A 20,957-nucleotide genomic window follows, 5' to 3' on the forward strand; every position below is an offset into this window, starting at 1 on the left:
TACAATTTTTTAAAAAGGCAATGATTAAAAAACATATTCTATTTTTTTAATTAGGTTAGATAGATGTAACCCTTCCATTCACCTTAATAAAAAAGTTCTCCATTTCAAAGAAATTGAAGCTCCACTAAAACTGCTTCCAACATTACATCAGAACTAGATTTTTAATGTAGGACTAGGAGTTACTCAAATATTTATTTCATATACTTTATCCCAAACACATTAATAGGTGAATTACTTAGAAACAATGACAAATGTGCATGATATAGAGAAAAATGAGCAACTTCCAAAACAACCAATAACAAATACTTATTAAAAATATAGTAAGGCCTTAAAGAACAGATATAACTTAGATAAGCAAGCATATTCAACTTTGAAGTGTTAGGGGCCAAAAGGTGAGAAAAGACAGTGGAGCAAAAAGAGTAAGGTATAAATCCTCCAAATGTGTTAGGGCTCCAGACTTGCCCAGTCTGAATGGAGCAGAGGGCACATGAAGAGAAAGATGAGAAAGTTAACTTGGAGGCAAACCTGAGGTCGTTGAACACTAATTTAAGAAGTTTGTTCATTATCCCAACAACAAAATTGTAATTCTTTAGTCAGTCTTGAACACTTTTAAAACTGAACAGGGGCTACAACCATGCTCTACTACCTACAATTTTTAAAGATTCCCAGAAGGGAAAGGAATAAGGTCAGTTGTTACTGCCTTCTCAGAGAGAAGTCCCACCAAAAAAAAAAAAGAGAGAGAGAGAGAAAGCATGACCGGCAGCCAATCTCCACCCCCACATCAGTGCTTTCACTGCGAGCAATTTCAATAAGGGGGGGGGTGGGACAGGGGGAGGGGAGGGAGGGAGGAGAGCAGTGGGGGAGAGGGGGAGGGCATGGAGGGGGAAATGAGGGAGGGGGCAGAGAGGGGAGGTAGGGGGAAGGAAGGAAGGGAGGGAGGGGAGGGGGAGGGGAGGGGGAGGGGAGGGGAGGGGAGGGGGAGGGGAGGGGGAGGGGAGGGGGAGGGGAGGGGGAGGGGAGGGGAGGGGGAGGGGAGGGGGAGGGGAGGGGGGAGGGGAGGGGGGAGGGGGAGGGGAGGGGGAGGGGAGGGGAGGGGGAAGGGAGGGGGGAGGGGGAGGGGAGGGGGGAGGGGAGGGGAGGGGGAGGGGAGGGGGAGGAGAGGGGGAGGGGAGGGGAGGGGGGAGGGGGGGAAGGGGAGGGGAGGGGGGAGGGGAGGGGAGGGGAGGGGATGGGAAAAACTGTAAGTAAGCCCTGTTAGAACATAGAACAAAACAATTCTATAAAGTATTAATATGTCAGGGTAATTTTATATTTTTTAAAATATAAGTTGACAAATACTAGATTTGATAACTTTTTCTTTTTAAAAAAAAATTTTTACCTGAAAAGAACCAGGACAAAACTATTCCATTATTATACACATTGGTGGTAGACATCAAGTTACATATAAAAGCAAAAATCAAAGGGAGAATTTCAAAATGAGAGAATGTAAAAGTCATTTAAATTTCTCAAGTAACAAATGAAACAATAATTTCACTACAAATGAAACAATAATTTCACTATATATAGTTTCACTAGAATATACAGCCATGAGAAATTTAAACTCCTTTCCCACATCCCTTTGTCTTTTTTAGACTCAGGACTACAACACAAGAGACAAAAATGTGCTAAATGTACAATCTAATTTTTTTTAAAAAAAGACTAATTCACTTCAGATAACGCTATTAAAATTTTTGGCTTCTGATTACATAAATGCAATCAGTAATAAATAATTAAAATATGAAAAGTTCCATAATAAATCATTACCAAATAATTTAAAATATTTCAGAAATTAAAAATTTCTTATTGTATTATGGGTAGTAAAAAAATTTTAAATTTAGACAAAAAATGTATTTATTCTTGAGTAACCCATTATTGCCATTTATAACATTATTCTAAAACCAATTTACTGTGTTTCTTACAGCTTCCATATTTCGTACTCATAAGCAAGAACTTAATACTAACATAATTAATATGGTCTTGTAATACAGTTTATAGTTCACAAGTTTCTTTAAATTATTTTGACTCTACAACAAAACGTGAGAGACAAAATATTGTATAGCTCAACAGTGATGAAAGTAACCCTCACAGCAAATTAAAGAAACAAAGGCACTCACCATATAGTCAAATCAACCTCATCCGACAAATATTGCCTGTAATCCAACTGTGCAAAAAGTGGAAATAGTACTTGTACTCCTCCAATTGAATGCATTGCACTTTGGATGGAATGTGTTAAAACTGCCTTTACATCCTTGTAAGATCAAAAACACAGTAAAGACTTCAATGATTTCTTTTCCAAAACAATTAAAAATAAGGCACAACAATAAATGCAGACACACTAAAATGTGACATTCCATGTATTTAACAGAAGCTACCAAATACATCTCAATAACACATCAAAAATTACCAATATAAATTTTCTTCAAAGATCACAGTTAGTACCTGGAGCATGAGAGCATGTGGTGAATGAACAAAAATTGAAGGGTTGTCCTTAGGAGATGATTCAAGGCAAAGTTGGGCATCTGTAGCCCGTGGATTGTACGTGAACGCAATGGCACTAGAGAGTTTCCCATCGTACAATAGAAGTTTGTGATGCTCAGCTAGGAAAAGGTCGCTTTCTGCTTTGAATTTAAATGTACCCTAAGAATTAATTAAAAACAGTTAAATAGTATGCCACAAAAAGAGAATCTAAGTACAAATCAATACAGGTGTAAAATTTTAAGGAGGAAGACGGTTGATAATCTTTTAACAGTATCATGTAAGAGGACCCCTCTTTGTTTACTTCTAAAATTGGCTGAATTTAAAGATACAATGGAAATCAAGTCAACTTGACATTAAAACCTTACCTTAAAAAGGTAAAAGTGACCAACAGATCACATTTTATCTTTTTTTCTTATACTCTTTTGTTAAAATTGTGGTCAAAAGTATATAATATGCAACTTACCATCGTAAGTATTTTTAAGTGTGTAATTGAGGAACATTAACTGTTCATATTGCTAAACAGCAAATCTCTAGAACTTCTGTATCTTGCAAAACTGAAACTCTGTAGCCATTTAACAACTTCCCATTTCCTGCTCCCCACCAGTCCCTGACTATCACAATTCTACTTTCTGTTTCTATGAGTTGGACTCTTAGATACCTCATATAAGTGGAATCATACAGTATTTGCCTTTTTGTGACCAAAGCATTTCATTTAGCACAATGTCTTCATAGTTCCTCCATGTTTTAGCTGATGACAGGATTTCCTTGTTTTTTAAGGTTGAATAATGGTCCTGTGTGTTTATGTGTGTTGTCTGTCACATTTTCTTTATCCATTCATCTGCTACTGGACATCTGGGTTACTTCTATTTCTGAGTTATTGAAAATATTACTATGAACATGGGTGGGCAAATATCTCCTTGTGACCCTATTTCTTGTGTGAAAATATGTCTCCATGATCCTCTTTTCAATTATTTTGTATATATCCCATAAGTGAGATTACTGGATCACATGGAAGTTCTATTTTTAATTTTTTGAGGAACCTCATATTGTTGTCCACAGCAGCTGCACCATTTTTCATTCCCCTCAACAGTGCACAAAAGTACCAATTTCTCCACATTCTCAACAACACTTGTTATTTTCTGTTTTCTTTTTTAAAGAGTCATCCTAAATGGTGAGGCGATAGTTCGTTGTAATTTAAATTAGCATTTTTCTAATGTCTATGATACTGAGCATCTTTTCGTATGTTCATTGGCTATTTTCATATCTTCTTTAAAGAAATGTCTACTCAACTCTTTTATGGGTTTTTAATTGTTTTGTTGTTGTTGTTGTTGAGTTACAGGATTCATATATTCTGGATGTTAATCCCTTATCAGATATATGATTGCTAAATATTTTCTCTCACTCTGTAGGTTACCTTTCCACTCTGCTGGATATTTCCTTTGATGCTCAGAACTTTACAACTTTGACATCATCTTATTTGTCTGTTTTTGCTTTGGTTGCCTGTGCTTTTGGTATCACAATCAATCAAGAAATCACTGCCAAATTCAATGTTGTAAAGCTTTTCCCTTATGTATTCTTTCAGGAGTTTTATAGTTTTACATGTTACTTTTAGGTCTTTAATCCATTTTCAGCTCATTTTTATATACAACATATAATATGAATTAAGTATAAAACTTTTTTTTCTTATTTTTCGCATCTGGATATCCACTTTTCCCAACATCATGTGTCGAACACATTGTCCTTTCCCCAATATGTGGCCTTGCCTCACTTGTCAAAGATCATCTGACCTTATATGCAACAGTTAATTTCTGGACACTATATTGTGTTCCTTCGGCGTATGTGTCTAAGCAAATCTAACACTGTTTTCATTATGTATTATAGCCTTGTAATAAATTTTGAAATCCGGAAGTGTAAAGCCTGCAACTTTGTTCCCCTTTTTAAAGACTGTTTTGGCTACTGAGAATCCCTTGAGATTCCATATTAATTTTAGAATTGTGTTTCTATTTATGCAAAAAAATGCCATTGGTATTTTGATAAGAACTGCACTGAATCTGTAGATTGCTTTAGGTAGTATGGATTTTTAACATATTAAATCTTCCACAAGATGAACAAGGGATGTCTTTACATTTCTTTGGGTCTCTTTAATTTTGTCAGCAACATTTTGTACTTTTCAGTGTACAACTCTTTTGCCTCCTTGGTGGAGTCAGGGTACAGCTCTTTTGCCACTTTGGTTGAGTTTATTTCTAAGTATGTTATCCTTTTTGATGCTATTTTAAAAGAAATTGTGTAATTTTCAAACTGTTCATTATTACTTCATTATTGCTACATAGAAACACAATTGATTTGTGTGTATGATTTTGTGCCTTACAATTCTGCTGAATTCATTTCCTAGTCCTAACAGTTTTTGGTGAAATCTTTAGGGATTTTTAGATACAAGGTCATGCCATATACAAACAGATCATTTTACTTGTTCCCTTCCAATTTAGTTGCCTTTTATTTCTTTTTCTTGCCTAATTGCTCTAACTGGATTTTCAAATACTATGTTGAATAGAAATGGAAAGAATAAGCATCCTTGCTTTGTTCCTGATTTTAGAGGAAAAACTGTCTATTTTTCACTGTTCAGTTAGTCATGGGCTCTTCATATATCATACTTTATTATGTTGAGGTAGTTTCCTTCTATTCATAGATTGTTGAGTGTTTTTTGTTTTGTTTTTTTTTTAAATCAAGAAAGAGTGTTGAATTTTGTCAAATGCTTTTTCTGTATCAGTTGATATATGACCATATAAATTTTGTAATTCACTGTTAATGTGGTACATTGCATTGACTGATTTTCATGTTGAACCATCTTTGCATTCCAGAAACAAATCTTAATTTGACAATGTGTATCATTCTTTTAATGTGCTGTTAAATTCAATTTCTTAGTGTTTTATTGAGGATTTTTCCATCAATATTCATCAGGGATATTGGTCTATAGTTTTCTTTCTTTTACTATCTTGATCTGGCTTTGGTATCAGGGTAACACTGGCCTCATAAAATCAGTTTGAAAATGTTCCCTCCTCTTAAAATTTTTGTAAATTTGAGGAGAACTGGTGTTAATTCTTCTTCAAATAACTGATAGCATTCTCCAGTGAAGCCATCTAGTCCTCAGCTTTCTTTGTTGAAAAGTTTTTTATTATTGGTTCAATCTCCTTACTAGCTATAGGTCTTTTCAGATTTTTAAAATTTATTTTTGATTCAGTCTCAGTAGGATGTATGTTTCTAGAAAATTATCCATTTCTTCAAAATTATCCAATTTGTTGGCATACTTTTCATAGCATTCTCTTATAATTCTTTCTATTTCTGCGGCATGTTATAATGCCTCCTCCTTAATTTCTGATTTTACTTATTTATGTACTCTTCTTTTTTCCTTAGTCTTCATAAGAATTTGTCAATTTTGTTGATGTTTAATTAAAAAAAAAAAAAAAAAAGACCTGTTAGTTTCACTGATTTTTTTCTCACTACTTTTCTATTTTCTATTCCAAGGGTCCCTAACCAGGTATATAACCTATTAGGAACAACAGCAAGAAGTGAGCGGGGGCAAGCAAGCCAAGCTTCATCTGTATTTACAGCCATTCCCTATCACTCACATTACTGCCTGAGCTCCACCTCCTGTCAGATCAGATTTTTATAGGAAGGTGAACCCTATTGTGAACTGTACATGCAAGGGATCTACATTGCATGCTCCTTATGAGAAATTAATACCTGATAATCTGTCACTGTCTCCCATCACCCCTGGATGGGACCGTCTAGTTGCAGGAAAACAAGCTCAGGGCTCCCACCGATTCTACATTATGGTGAGTCGTATAATTATTTCATTATATATTACAATGTAATAATAACAGAAATAAAGTGCACAATAAACGTAATGCATTTGAATCATCCCAAAACCATTCCTGCTGTGCCCCCACCACCCATGGTATGTGGGAAAACTGTCTTCCATGAAACTGGTCTCTGGGACCAAAAAGGTTGGGGACTGCTGTTCTAGTTCATTCATTTCTGCTCGGATTTTTACCACTTCCTTCTATCTGCTAACACTGACTTTATTTGTTCTTTTTCCAGTTCCATACTGTATAAATTAGGTTGCTGATCTGAGATCTTTCTTATCAGTCATTATCACCATAATCTTCTCTCTTAGACTGAGGTCACTGAATCCCGTAAGTTTTGGTAGGTTGTGCTTATATTTTGATTTGTCTCAAGATATTTTCAAATTTTCCTTGTGATTTATCTTTGACCCAATGGCTTAATTTCTACATGTTGGTGGACTTTCCAGTTTTTCTTTGGCAACTGGTTTCCAGTTTCATTTTACTGTGGTCAAAAAAGATACTTGGTATAATTTCAATCTTAACTTTGTTGACACTCACTTTGTGGCATAACACATGTCTATCCTGGAGAATGTTCCATGTGTGCTTAAGAAGAATGCAGGCCAGGCGCAGTGGCTCACACCTGCAATCCCAGCACTTTGGGAAGCCAAGGCGGGAGGATCACCTGAGGTCAGGAGTTTGAGACCAGCCTGACCAAAATGGCAAAACCCCATCTCTATTGAAATTACAAAATTAGCCGGGTGTGGTGCCACATGCCTGTAATCCCAGCTACTTGGGAGACTGAGGCAGGAGAATTGCTTGAACCCAGGAGGTGGAGGTTGCAATGAGCCAAGATCGTGCCATTGCACTCCAGCCTGGGCGACAAGAGCGAAACTCTGTCCCAAAAAAAAAGAAGAAGAAGAAGAAGAAGAAGAAGAAGAATGCACATTCTGCTGTTGTTTCATCGAGTGTTATGTATATTACTGCTAAATACATTGGGCTGCACTGCTGTTCAAGTCTTCTGTTTACTTATTGATCTTCTGTCTGGTTGTTCTATTCATTATTGAAAGTTGAATACTGAAGTCTCCTACTATCATGGTGTTGCTAGCTACTTCTTTTAATTCTATCAAAGTTTGCTTCACATATTTGAGAGCGCTGATATTAGGTACATATATCTATATTTGTCCTATCTTTCTGGCGAACTGACCCTATCATCATAAAACGTCCTTGTCTCTTTTGACAGTTTTTGACTTAAAGTCTATTTTGTCTAATTTAAGTAGGCTACTCCTACTCTTTTCTGGTTACCGCTGGCACACATCTCTATTGTTGTGGGTACATTTTAGGTGTATATATTTGTGGGGCCCATAAGATGTTTTAATACAGTCATGCAACGTGCAATAAGCACATCATGGAGAATGGATATCCATCCCTTCAAGCATTTATCTATTTAGTTGAAAATCATCCAGTTACACTATTTTAAAATGTACAGTTTTCATTGATTATAGTCACCCTACTGTGGTATCAAATAGCAGGTCTCATTTTTTTTTTTTTTTTGTATCTATTAACCAAACTCTGCATGTATAACCCACCTTCAAATCAAGCTGAACTAACATTGGTTAAGCACAAAACAGTAAGTAAACTACCTTGTATCCCAGGCCCAACTGATAAATAGCAAATATCTGAGCTGCATTAAGAGCTTCACTGAAAAGGTAAACTGCAGTCATCTGGCCACAGAATACTCTATTAGCATCTGCTGTTTCTGATGAGCCCAGGAAACATTTGTCAAAGGTCTGTAAACGAAAAAAAAAAGGAATTAGAAAAAAAAAAAAACTCCAAAAATAATAAAAACCTATATTATCACAAATGTGTTGTCCATTCTAAACTGTATCTAAATAGACTAAAATAATTTATACCATAAAACCATTAGAAAGAATGTTGAAAAATGTGTATGTAATGATATTAGGGGATATAGAAAAGTTTGAAACACATGTGTTCTCAAGCCAACCCACCTAGATCAAATCCCTGCATCCTATGCCACTGAGTATGGCAAGTTACTTAACCTCTTTGTACTTCGCCAGTCTGTAAAATGAAGATTATAATAATGCTTATCTTGCAAGGTTGCTGGGGCTTTTTGAAAATAAAGCTATTTATTACAATGCCTGGAATACAAAAAGCACTCAGTAAAAGTTAATGTAAGAAAAAACAGGTTACAAAACGATACTTACATACGAGCCCTTTTCTGTATTAAAAAGGAGCTAACATTTACTGAGCACTCATTCTGCATAAGGCACTCTGGTAATAGATTTATGGATATTATTTAATATCATTTAATCAGATGACAACTTTCTGAGGTATTAATTATTTTATGTCCATTTTCAGGAGGAAAAATACTAAGGCCTAATATTTAGGTAAGGTCATACAGTCAATAAACGACAGAGTTGAGATTCAAACCCAAGTCTGTCTGATTCAGGACCCTGATCTCTTAAGGTTAACATTACAAAATATGTATATATGTGTAGCAAAGGATATGAAAAGAGGAGTTAATGGTGTATGGGTAATATGCTTTATGTTCATTTTCCTGCTCTGTATTTTTCAAGTTTTTATTAAAAAAAATAATTACAGGAAAAACATTGTAAATTTCATTCTAACCTATAGATTTATTTTTGAAACCTGTAAATGTTACAACATACTAGTTATCTATAGCAGTTAGAATTATATACAAGATTTATAAGCATGCATCATTTAACTAATTCAGAAAAATGATCAGAACCCTATAGTGGAGGTCTCGTTCATTTTGATAAATGAACCAATGACCCACTCCCCAGATATAGCCACTGTTAGCTATAAATCCTCATTTCTACCTATACAGAATAATTTTATAACAAGGACTAATATTTTAGTGACACATTAAGTTCTATTAACAAATTAACATGCTAGCCAAATTATGTTTATAAAACTCTACCATTGTAATATTTTGAATTTTATATTCAAGTTGTAAAACTTTTTCTTCTTTAAAAAATTCATGCTTTTAAAATCATTTTTTTCATTGCAACATTTTGAAACTACTTACATCACTAGTGTTGACAAACCATGTTATCTCTCCATAGGAAGCCAGTTCACCATTCACATAACATCGAAGTTCACTATTCTTCCATCGGTTATAGATGTGCACTATGGTAACCATATACCACTGAAGAAGCAAAAAACAGTTAAAAATACAAAGATAACAATTATCCCAATAACGCAACCATATTGATGAGTAAAAGTTAAATGATAAGTTGTAATTCAACCTAAAAATAAAATAAGACTACCTTTGTTAAATTCAATATTTACCTTCTGGAACAATTATCTATTCATGGGCCTTTCAACTGATAAGAACTTAATCACTAGATTATTTTTCCAGCTTTTTATTATGGAAGTTTTCAAACATACCCCAAAAATCTGAAAATCAAGTACAAACACCCCCTTTTCGCACCACCTAGATTCCACAATTGTCAAATTTTTGCCATATTTGCTTAATCTATCTGACTACCTATCTACCTATACATTTTGTTGATGAACCATTTATTAACCACTAAGTTTTAAGGTACAAAAGCAAACACATATTAAATTTGCAATAGTAAAATAAATGCCATAGATATTTCCTATTTGTGTCTCCCTTGATCTCCATAAATAACTAAATTTGCAATCTTTTTCATATCCAAATCAGAGAGGTCAATTATCCAGTGATTTACGCTTCATCTTTTGAAACAGTAAAAATGGAGTTGTGCTTTAGCATGTTATTATATGAATAACATTAAAACTAAGCATTTTGATGACTAGCATAGCTTGTTAACATAACTATGACTCAATAAGATCATGTACCTTTTGTGGCTTGAAATCAAATTTCACACAATGTTGAAAGCCTTTTCCTTTTGACTTTATTGATGTTATAATCAAACAGCCTCCAACAAAATGAGCAGAATAGCCAAGACCTTTGCTGGTTCTGAAACTATAAAGATTAGGTTTTCATTTACCTCTAAATATTCTTCTCAGTTTCAAAGTAAGGTTTTAACACTAATCAGTTACATAAATACATACCAATACAAATACGGTTTATCCTTATCTACATTGATGTTATTTACAGGATCCATTCTAAGCCATGTATGAAATGTAAAACCATTCTGGTACGGCCATTTGGCTATAGGAGGTAATGCAATAGCCTAAAGGAAAGAAACTTTGAGTTATTAACTCACGTGAAACCCCGTATTATTAAAATCATGAAAATAAGACTTTGCAATGCTACATATATTTGTACTACATCACATTACTTTATGTCACAATCAAAATATCTGAAAGAAGACTCTTTATCCAGAAGAAGACTTGTAGTAACTTTTTAATTTTCCCTAATACATAGTAATGTTAATTAAATGAAAAAAATTCAGTGTAACCTGGACACATGAATCTTGTATTCTTCATTTCTTAAAATGAACATATCCACAGAGATTCAAATTAAAAGAGATAGGAAGTGACAACAAATTGGAAATTTGATGAAACTTTAAGGTATTAGAATAGACAAAGATGGACAGGAATGGAAAGAGAAAACAGAAAAACTTGGTATATGCTGCTTTTATAAAACTACAAATATAAAACTGAAGAAGATTAGTTCATAATATTTTTATTCAGAGGTCAATATACAAATGGCTTTACCACTCAGTTTAGATTTTTATTTAAAAGATCATACTACATAATAAAAAGATCTTGTATAGCCAAAACAATCTTTAAAAAGAACAGGCCAGACACAGTGGCTCACACCTGTAATCCCAGCACTTTGGGAGGCCAAGGTGGGTGGATAACCTGAGGTTAGGTGTTCAAGACTGGCCTGACTAACATGGTGAAACCCTGTCTCTACTAAAACAACACAAAAATTAGCCAGTCATGGTAGTGGGTGCCTGTAATCCCAGCTACTCAGGAGGCTGAGGCAGGAGAATTGCTTGAACCCATGAGGCAGAGGTTGCAGTGAGCCGAGATCGTGCCATTGCACTCCAGCCTGGGTGACAAGAACAAAACTCCATCTCAAAAAAAAAAGAAGAAGAACAAAGTTAGAGGACTCATACTACCAATTTCAAAACCTACCATTAATATAAAGTAACAGGGATGAAGACTGTGGTATTAGCATCAGGCCCTGGTGTCCTTTGGTTAGGCAAATCCTTATTATGCCACCAAAAGGACAAGTGACAAAAGAAAAAATATATACATTGGACTTTATTAAAATTAAAACCTGTGCTTTAAGGAACACCATCAAAAAAGTGAAAAGACAAGCCACAAGAATGGAGTAAACATTTGCAAACTGAATAAATGATAAAGGACTTGTAACCAAAATATATAAAGTACTCCTACAACTCAATAATAAAAGGACAAGTAAAATTTTAAAATGGGCAAAAGATCTCAATATAAATGTTTCCAAAGAAGATATACAAATAGCCAATAAAAACATAAAAAGATGCTCAATATCATTAGTCATAAAGGAAATGCAAATCAAAACTACAATGAGATACCACTTTATACCAACTAGGATAGCTATTAATACAATCACAGAGACAGATATTGGCCGGATGCGGTGGCTCACGCCTATAATCCCAACACTTTGGGAGGCTGAGGCAGATGGCTCACTTGAGGTCAGGAGTTCAAGACCAGCATGGCCAATATGGTGAAATCCCGTCTCTATGAAAAAATACAAAAATCAGCTAGGCATGGTGGTATGCACCTGTAATCCCAGCTACTCAGGAAGCTGAGACACAAGAATCGCTTGAACCGGGGAGGCGGAGGTTGCAGTGAGCCAAGAGCACACCAGTGCATTGCAGTCTGGGTGACAGAGCAAGACTCCATCTCAAAAACAAAAAAAAATAGACATTAACCATGTTGGCAAGGATGTAGAGAAATTTGACCCTTATGCATTGCTAGTGGAATCATAAAATGTTACAGCTACTTTGAAAAATAGTCTGCAAGTTCATCAAAATGTTAAACAAAGACCATACGACCCAGTCTAGAGATGGGGACATTAAAACATATGTCCACACATAAAATTGTACACTAATGTCCATAGCAGTATTATTCATAGTAGCCCAAAAAGTGAAAATCCCAGATATCCATTAGTTGACAAATGATTAAATAAAGTATGGTATATCCGTACAATATAATATTAGCCATAAAAAGGAAAGAAGTACTGATACATGCTATACCATGGATGGACCCTGAAAACATTATGATAAATGAAAAAAGGCAGTCACAAAATACCACATGTTGTATGATTCCACTAATATGAATGGTCCAGAATAGGGCTGGGGAATATGGGGAGTGGCTGCTAATCAGTATGGGGTTTCTTTTGGGTGTGATGAGAATGTCCCAAAATTGACTGTGGTGATGGTTGACAACTCTGTGAACACATTTACCTACTGTACTATATACTTTAAAGGAGTTAATTGTGTAGTATGTGAATTATATCTCAATAAAGCTGTTTTTTAAAAAATTCAAACTATACAAGCTTCTGTTTTATTGTAACTTACATATGCATTTAATATATATACATATAATATATACATACATTCTTTTATATGTATTAGATATGACCTAAAATATGAAAGACATCACAGAGACAAACTTCAGTAATAACACTGAGACTTCAAGAGGCTGATTTAAAATGAACGTTGCATTAAGAAAAAAGGAAAAGAATAACTACAACTCACAGACTGACAAAAAAAAATTTTAGGAGAAAAACATATATTCAGTGTGTACACATGTTGTCTCTCACCAAAAATAATAGCAAAGATGTATAAGTTTTGCAAAAATACTTCATTCATGAATACTTTAAATTCCCAGTAAAAGCTATGTTTAAGGAAAGGAAGTCACTGAACATATTTAAAACATCTATTCTCTTCAAGTTTCAAAAGCTGTTCAGCTCACCTGCCCTACTTTCAAGATAAATGCATGCACTGCAATCTCAGAGAACTGTAAATAATAAAATTATAACGAGGCACGAAAAAAGTTAATCTCTTAAGAACACTTTTTTTAATGTTAGAGGCAATGATAGGCTATGATAAGAAAGTAAAATTATTCTGAAAAGCTACAAATCTAAAAGCCTTATAAGGAAAAACTGTAAAGGAAAAAACTGGGCAATAAAACTTTTCAAAGAAAGTTGTATATTGTGTATATAAAACTCAAATATCACAAATGTCATATTAAAACATATTCTTATCTTTCTGCAGATATTGCCAGGCTACACAGGGCCTAATATAAGATTTTATGAGAACAAACATAAAACAATGATTGAAAGATAAGCTCAGGAAAAGAACAGACTGAAATATCTTTTTTAAAAGTTTGTTTTGGGCCGGGCGTGGAGACTCATGCCTGTAATCCCAGCACTTCGGGAGGCTGAGGTGGATGGATCACCTGAGGTCAGGAGTTCCAGACAAGCCTGGCCAACATGGCAAAACCCCATCACTACTAAAAATACAAAAATTAGTCAGGCTTGGTGGTGGGTGCTTGTAATCCCAGCTACTCAGGAGGCTGAGGCAGGAGAATCACTAGAACCCGGGAGGCAGAGGTTGCAGTGAGCCGAGCTCGCGCCACTGCACTCCAGCCTGGGCAACAAGAGCAAAACTCTGTCTCAAAAAGAAAAAAAAAAAAAGTTTGTTTTGCTTGTAAAAGACTGACCAACGTAATAATGAGGAGATTTTAAAAACTTCCATAAATAACATATATATTATAGAATGTGCTTCAATAACATTATGAAACATTACAGATATCACTATTATACATAATTGTCTTATGTATAAACTGATTAACAGCTTACAGGAACGCTGAGATCAACATAATTTGGAAACTCACAAGTAAAGGAAAACTTGCATAGTAAATTTCAAAGCCTCTATGTCTTCACTATCATTCTATACACCAGGTACAAAAAAAAACACAGGTAGAGTAATGAAAGGTGAGAGAAAAATGTTCACAAAGACAGACATGAAGGTGTTACACACAAACAGCTCCTTAAGACAACACGGCTATGTTTAAAAGAATGAGGTTCTTATTCCATTGCTGACTCAAGCTGTGACTGAACATTTTCTCAATTAATTTAAGCCTCTGTTTCCTCAACCTCCAAAGCAATTACAAAAAAGTAACATGCAGTCATAAGGATTAAAGTATGTTGAACAGAAGTTTCTACCTAGCACAGAACCTGTCAGGGGTGTTCACAGGGCTGTACTTGCAGGGAGCAAAGGAAAGAAGAACTGGGAGTGATTTCCTCATTAATATTTACTTACTGCAGCACTCTTTCCCGGAAAGTTAAAAAAGGCATCAGGACCATACTTCTGAGGCATATGTTTTAACACAGACAGCAACTTCCCAGCATGTGCAGGCTATGAAGATAATTAACAATTCATTAACCACAGTATTCACCATAAGACCAAAAAAAAAAAAAACACACATTTTTAATATAGTCTTGCTTTAATGTATACAAGAATAATGCTATAAGCTTAAAAGCATAGAAAACAACTTTTAAGTTATTTTCAATTATCTTAAAGAAATAATGTACTCTACACCAGTTTTTGTAATGCTCTAGGGCCTATTAGGTATTCAATAAATACAAGCCAATATTATTAGACACCTGAAACTCTTCTCCAAGCTGCAGCAAAAATGATCTTTTTCTTTCTTTCTTTTTTTGAGACGGAGTCTCGTTCTGCCGCCCAGGCTGGAGTCCAAGTGCAGTGGCGCGATCTCGGCTCACTGCAAACTCTGCCTCCCGGGTTCAAGTGATTCACCTGCAGAGTAGCTGGGATTACAGGTGTGTGCCACCACACCAGCTAATTTTTTTGTTTGTTTGTTTTGATTTTGAGATGGAGTCTCGCTCTGTCACTCAGGATAGACTGCAATGGTGCAATCTCAGCTCACCACAACCTCTTCCTCCCAGGTTCAAGCAATTCTCCTGCTTCGGCCTTCCAAGCACCTGTGTGGTACAGGTGCACGCCACCACACACAGCTAACTTGTATTTTTAGCAGAGATGGGGTTTCTCCATGTTGGTCAGGCTGGTCTTGAACCGACCTCAGGTGATCCATCCACCTGGGCCTCCCAAAGTACTGGAATTACGGGCATAAGCCACCGTGCCTGGCCTATATTTTTTGTATTTTTAGTAGAGGCAGGGTTTCACCACATTGGCCAGGCTGGTCTCGAAATCCTGACTTCAAGTGATCCGCCTGCCTCGGCCTCCCAAAGTGCTGGGATTACAGGCATGAGCCACCACACCCAGCGAAAAATGATCTTTTAAAAATACAAACTACATCAACCCACCACCCACCCTTCTTTAAAATTAAGACACTTAATAATTTAACAAATACTTAAATAATGCTTACTATACTCCACTGTTAAAGGTACTTCAAAAAGATACTTGTACAAGCATGTTTATAGCAGCATAACTGACAATTGCAAAATCGTGGAACCAACCCAAATGCCCATCAATCAATGAGTGGATAAAGAAACTGTGATAAGATGGCCGAATAGGAACAGCTCCAGCCTCCAGGCCCAGCGTGAGCGACACAGAAGATAGGTGATTTCTGCATTTTCAACTGAGGTACCAGGTTCATCTCACTGGGTCATGTCAGAGAGTTGGCGCTGGTCCGTGGGTGCAGCCCGACCAGCAAGAGCTGAAGCAGGGCGAGGCATCGCCTCACCTGGGAAGCGCAAGGGGGAAGGGAATTCCTTTTCCTAGCCAAAGGAAATTGAGACACACAACACCTGGAAAATCGGGTAACTCCCACCCTAATACTGCACTTTACCAAGAGTCCTAGCAAACGGCACACCAGGAGACTATATCCCACACCTGGCCCAGAGGGTCCCACGCCCACGGAGCCTCCCTCATTGCTAGCACAGCAGTCTGAGATCTAACTGCAAGGCAGCAGCAAGGCTGGGGGAGGGGTGCCCACCATTGCTGAGGCTTAAGTAGGTAAACAAAGCCACCTGGAAGCTCAAATTGGGTGGAGCCCACCACAGCTCAAGGAGGCCGGCCTGCCTCTGCAGACTCCTCCTCTGGGGACAGGTCATAGCTAAACAAAAAGCAGCAGAAACCTCGACAGAGGTAAATGCCCCCGTCTGAAAGCTCTGAAGAGAGCAGTGGATCTCCCAGTACAGAGGTTGAGATCTGAGAACAGACAGACTGCCTGCTTAAGTGGGTCCCTGACCCGAGTAGCCCAACTGGGAGACATCCTCACTAGGTGCAGACTGACACCTCACACCTCACACGGCAGGGTACACCCCTGAGACAAAGCTTCTACAGCAAGAATCAGACAGCAACACTCACTGTTCAGCAATATTCTATCTTCTGCAGCCTCCACTGCTGATACCCAGGCAAACAAGGTCTGGAGAGGACCTCAAGCAAACTCTAACAGACCTACAGCTGAGGGTCCTGAGTGTTAGAAGGAAAACTAACAAACAGAAAGAACACCCACACCAAAACCCCAGCAGTACGTCACCATCATCAAAGACCAAAGGCAGATAAAACCACAAAGATGGGGAAAAAACAGTGCAGAAAAGCTGGAAATTCAAAAAATCAGAGCACATCTCCCCCTCCAAAGGAATGCAGCTCATCGCCAGCAACAAAACAAAGCTGGACGGAGAAAGACTGATGAGTCGAGAGATAAAGGCTTCAATCAAACTTCTCAGAGCTAAAGGAGGAACTACGTAACCAGCACAAAGAAACTAAAAACCTTCAAAAAAGATTTGACAAATGGCTAACTAGAATAACCAATATAGAGCAGTCCTTAAAAGAAATGATAGAGATGAAAACCATAACACGAGAACTACGTGACAAATGCACAAGCTTCAGTAACTGACTCGATCATCTGGAAGAAAGAGTATCAGCGATTGAAGATCAAATGAATGAAATGAAGTGAGAAGAGAAGTATAGAGAGAAAAGAGTAAAAAGAAATGAACAAAGCCTCCAAGAAATATGGGATTATGTGAAAAGACCAAATCTACGTCTGATTGGAGTGCCTGAAAGTGACGGGGAAAATGGAACCAAGCTGGAAAACACTCTGCAGGATATCATCCAGGAGAACTTCCCCAACCTAGTAAGGCAGGCCAACATCCAAATTCAGGAAATACAGAGAACGCCACAAAGATACTCCTCGAGAAGAGCAACTCCAAGACACATAATTGTCAGATTCACCAAAGTTGAAATGAAGGAAAAAATGTTAAGGGCAGCCAGAGAGAAAGGTTGGGTTACCCACAAAGGGAAGCCCATCAGACTAACAGCAGATCTCTCAGCAGAAACTCTACAAGCCAGAAGAGAGTGGGGGCCAACACTCAACATTCTGAAAGAAAAGAATTTTCAACCCAGAATTTCATATCCAGCCAAACTAAGCTTCATAAGCAAAGGAGAAATAAAATCCTTCACAGACAAGCAAATGCTGAGAGATTTTGTCAACACCAGGCCTGCCCTACAAGAGATCCTGAAAGAAGCACTAAACATGGAAAGGAACAACAGGTACCAGCCATTGCAAAAACATGTCAAAATGTAAAGTCCATCGATGCTAGGAAGAAACTGCGCATCAACTAGCGAGCAAAATAACCAGCTAATATCATAATGACAGGATCAAGTCCACACATAACAATATTAACCTTAAATGTAAATGGACTAAATGGTCCAATTAAAAGACACAGACTGGCAAATTGGATAGAGTCAAGACCCATCAGTTTGCTGTATTCAGGGGACCCATCTCACATGCAGAGACACACATAGGCTCAAAATAAAGGGATGGAGGAAGATCTACCAAGCAAATGGAGAACAAAAAAAAGCAGGGGTTGCAATCCTAGTCTCTGATAAAACAGACTTTAAACTATCAATGATCAAAAGAGACAAAGAAGGCCATTACATAATGGTAAAGGGATCAATTCATCAGGAAGAGCTAACTATCCTAAATATATATGCACCCAATACAGGAGCACCCAGATTCATAAAGCAAGTCCTTAGAGACTTACAAAGAGACTTAGACTCCCATACAATAATAATGGGAGACTTTAACACCCCACTGTCAACATTAGACAGATCAACAAGACAGAAAGTTAACAAGGATATCCAGGAATTGAACTCAACTCTGCACCAAGCAGACCTAATAGACATCTACAGAAATCTCCACCTCAAATCAACAGAATATACATTATTCTCAGCACCACATCGCACTTATTCCAAAACTGACCACATAGTTGGAAGTAAAGCACTCCTCAGCAAATGTACAAGAACAGAAATTATAACAAACTGTCTGTCAGACCACAGTGCAAACAAACTAGAACTCAGGACTAAGAAACTCAATCAAAACCGCTCAACTACGTCGAAACTGAACAACCTGCTCCTGAATGACTACTGGGTCCATAACAAAATGAAGGCAGAAATAAAGATGTTCTTTGAAACCAATGAGAACAAAGATACAACATACCAGAATCTCTGGGACACATTTAAAGCAGTGTGTAGAGGGAAATTTATAGCACTAAATGCCCACAAGAGAAAGCTGGAAAGATCTAAAATTGACACCCTAACATCACAATTAAAAGAGCTAGAGAAGCAAGAGCAAACACATTCAAAAGCTAGCAGAAGGCAAGAAATAACTAAGATCAGAGCATAACTGAAGGAGATAGAGACACAAAAAACCCTCCAAAAAAATCAATGAATCCAGGAGCTACTTTTTTGAAAAGATCACCAAAATTGATAGACCGCTAGCAAGACTAATAAAGAAGAAAAGACAGAAGAATAAAATACATGCAATAAAAAATGATAAAGGGGATATCACCACCGACCCCACAGAAATACAAACTACCATCAGAGAATACTATAAACACCTCTATGCAAATAAACTAGAAAACCTAGAAGAAATGGATAATTTCCTGGACACTTACACTCTCCCAAGACTAAACCAGGAAGAAGTTGAATCCCTGAATAGACCAATAGCAGGCTCTGAAATTGAGGCAATAATTAATAGCCTACCAACCAAAAAAGTCCAGGACCAGACGGATTCACAGCCGAATTCTACCAGAGGTGCAAAGAGGAGCTGGTACCATTCCTTCTGAAACTATTCCAATCAATAGAAAAAGAGGGAATCTTCCCTAACTCATTTTATGAGGCCAACATCATCCTGATACCAAAGCCTGGCAGAAACACAACAAAAAAAGAGAATTAGACCAATATCCCTGATGAACATCGATGCAAATTTCCTCAATAAAATACTGGCAAAGTGAATCCAGCAGCACATCAAAAAGCTTATCCACCATGATCAAGTGGGCTTCATCCCTGGGATGCAAGGCTGGTTCAACATATGCAAATCAATAAACGTAATCCAGCATATAAACAGAACCAAAGACAAAAACCACATGATTATCTCAATAGATGCAGAAAAGGCCTTTGACAAAATTCAACAGCCCTTCATGCTAAAAACTCTCAATAAATTCGGTACTGATGGAACGTATCTCAAAATAGTAAGAGCTATTTATGAAAAACCCACAGCCAATATCATACTGAATGGGCAAAAACTGGAAGCATTCCCTTTGAAAACTGGCACAAGACAGGGATGCCATCTCTCACCATTCCTATTCAACATAGTGTTGGAAGTTCTGGCTAGGGCAATCAGGCAAGAGAAAGAAATAAAGGGTATTCAGTTAGGAAAAGAAGAAGTCAAATTGTCCCTGTTTGCAGATGACATGATTGTATATTAAGAAAACCCCATTGTCTCAGTCCCAAATCTCCTTAAGCCGATAAGCAACTTCAGCAAAGTCTCAGGATACAAAATCAATGTGCAAAAATCACACGCATTCTTATACACCAGGAACAGACAAACAGAGAGCCAAATCATGAATGAACTCCCATTCACAATAGCTTCAAAGAGAATAAAATACCTAGGAATCCAACTTACAAGAGACGTAAAGGACCTTTCAAGGAGAACTACAGACCACTGCTCAGTGAAATCAAAGAGGACACAAACAAATGGAAGAACATACCATGCTCATGAATAGGAAGAATCAATATTGTGAAAATGGCCATACTGCCCAAGGTAATTTATAGATTCAATGCCATCCCCATTAAGCTACCAATGACTTTCTTCACAGAATTGGAGAAAACTGCTTTAAAGTTCATATGGAACCAAAAAAGAGCCCACATTGCCAAGACAATTCTAAGCCAAAGAACAAAGCTGGAGGCATCATGCTACCTGACTTCAAACTATACTACAAGGCTACAGTAACCAAAACAGCATGGTACTGGTACCAAAACAGAGATACAGACCAATGGAATAGAACAGAGCCCTCAGAAATAATACCACACATCTACAGCCATCTGACCTTTGACAAACCTGACAAAAACAAGAAATGGGGAAAGGATTCCCTATTTAATAAATGGTGCTCGGAAAATTGGCTAGCCATAAGTAGAAAGCTGAAATTGGATCCTTTCCTTATTCCTTATACGAAAATTAATTCAAGATGGATTAGAGGCTTACATGTTAGAACTAAAACCATAAAAACCCTAGAAGAAAATCTAGGTAATACTATTCAGAACATAGGCATGGGCAAGGACTTCACGTCTAAAATACCAA

General features: G+C 37.0%; 1 protein-coding gene across 8 annotated transcripts in view; it reads right to left on the reverse strand.

Annotated features, from left to right (window-relative positions):
* Positions 1–20,957, reverse strand: part of LRBA (LPS responsive beige-like anchor protein) — a 768,738-nt gene that overhangs the window by 662,290 nt on the left and 85,491 nt on the right. For all 8 annotated transcript variants that reach the window (XR_012435154.1, XR_010586615.2, XM_015450901.3 and 5 more), the window contains exons 5-11: positions 14,651–14,746; positions 10,437–10,558; positions 10,221–10,347; positions 9,427–9,546; positions 8,000–8,146; positions 2,479–2,676; positions 2,154–2,287 (exon numbers count right to left, since the gene is read on the reverse strand). Coding sequence is in view for 6 of the 8 variants with exons in the window: in XM_015450901.3 (XP_015306387.2) it covers positions 2,154–2,287; positions 2,479–2,676; positions 8,000–8,146; positions 9,427–9,546; positions 10,221–10,347; positions 10,437–10,558; positions 14,651–14,746 (944 nt within the window). In the remaining 2 variants the exon portion in view is untranslated. The remainder of the gene's footprint in view (positions 1–2,153; positions 2,288–2,478; positions 2,677–7,999; positions 8,147–9,426; positions 9,547–10,220; positions 10,348–10,436; positions 10,559–14,650; positions 14,747–20,957) is intronic.

This window comes from Macaca fascicularis, chromosome 5 (assembly GCF_037993035.2).
Source record: "Macaca fascicularis isolate 582-1 chromosome 5, T2T-MFA8v1.1".
NCBI classification, from domain to species: domain Eukaryota; kingdom Metazoa; phylum Chordata; class Mammalia; order Primates; family Cercopithecidae; genus Macaca; species Macaca fascicularis.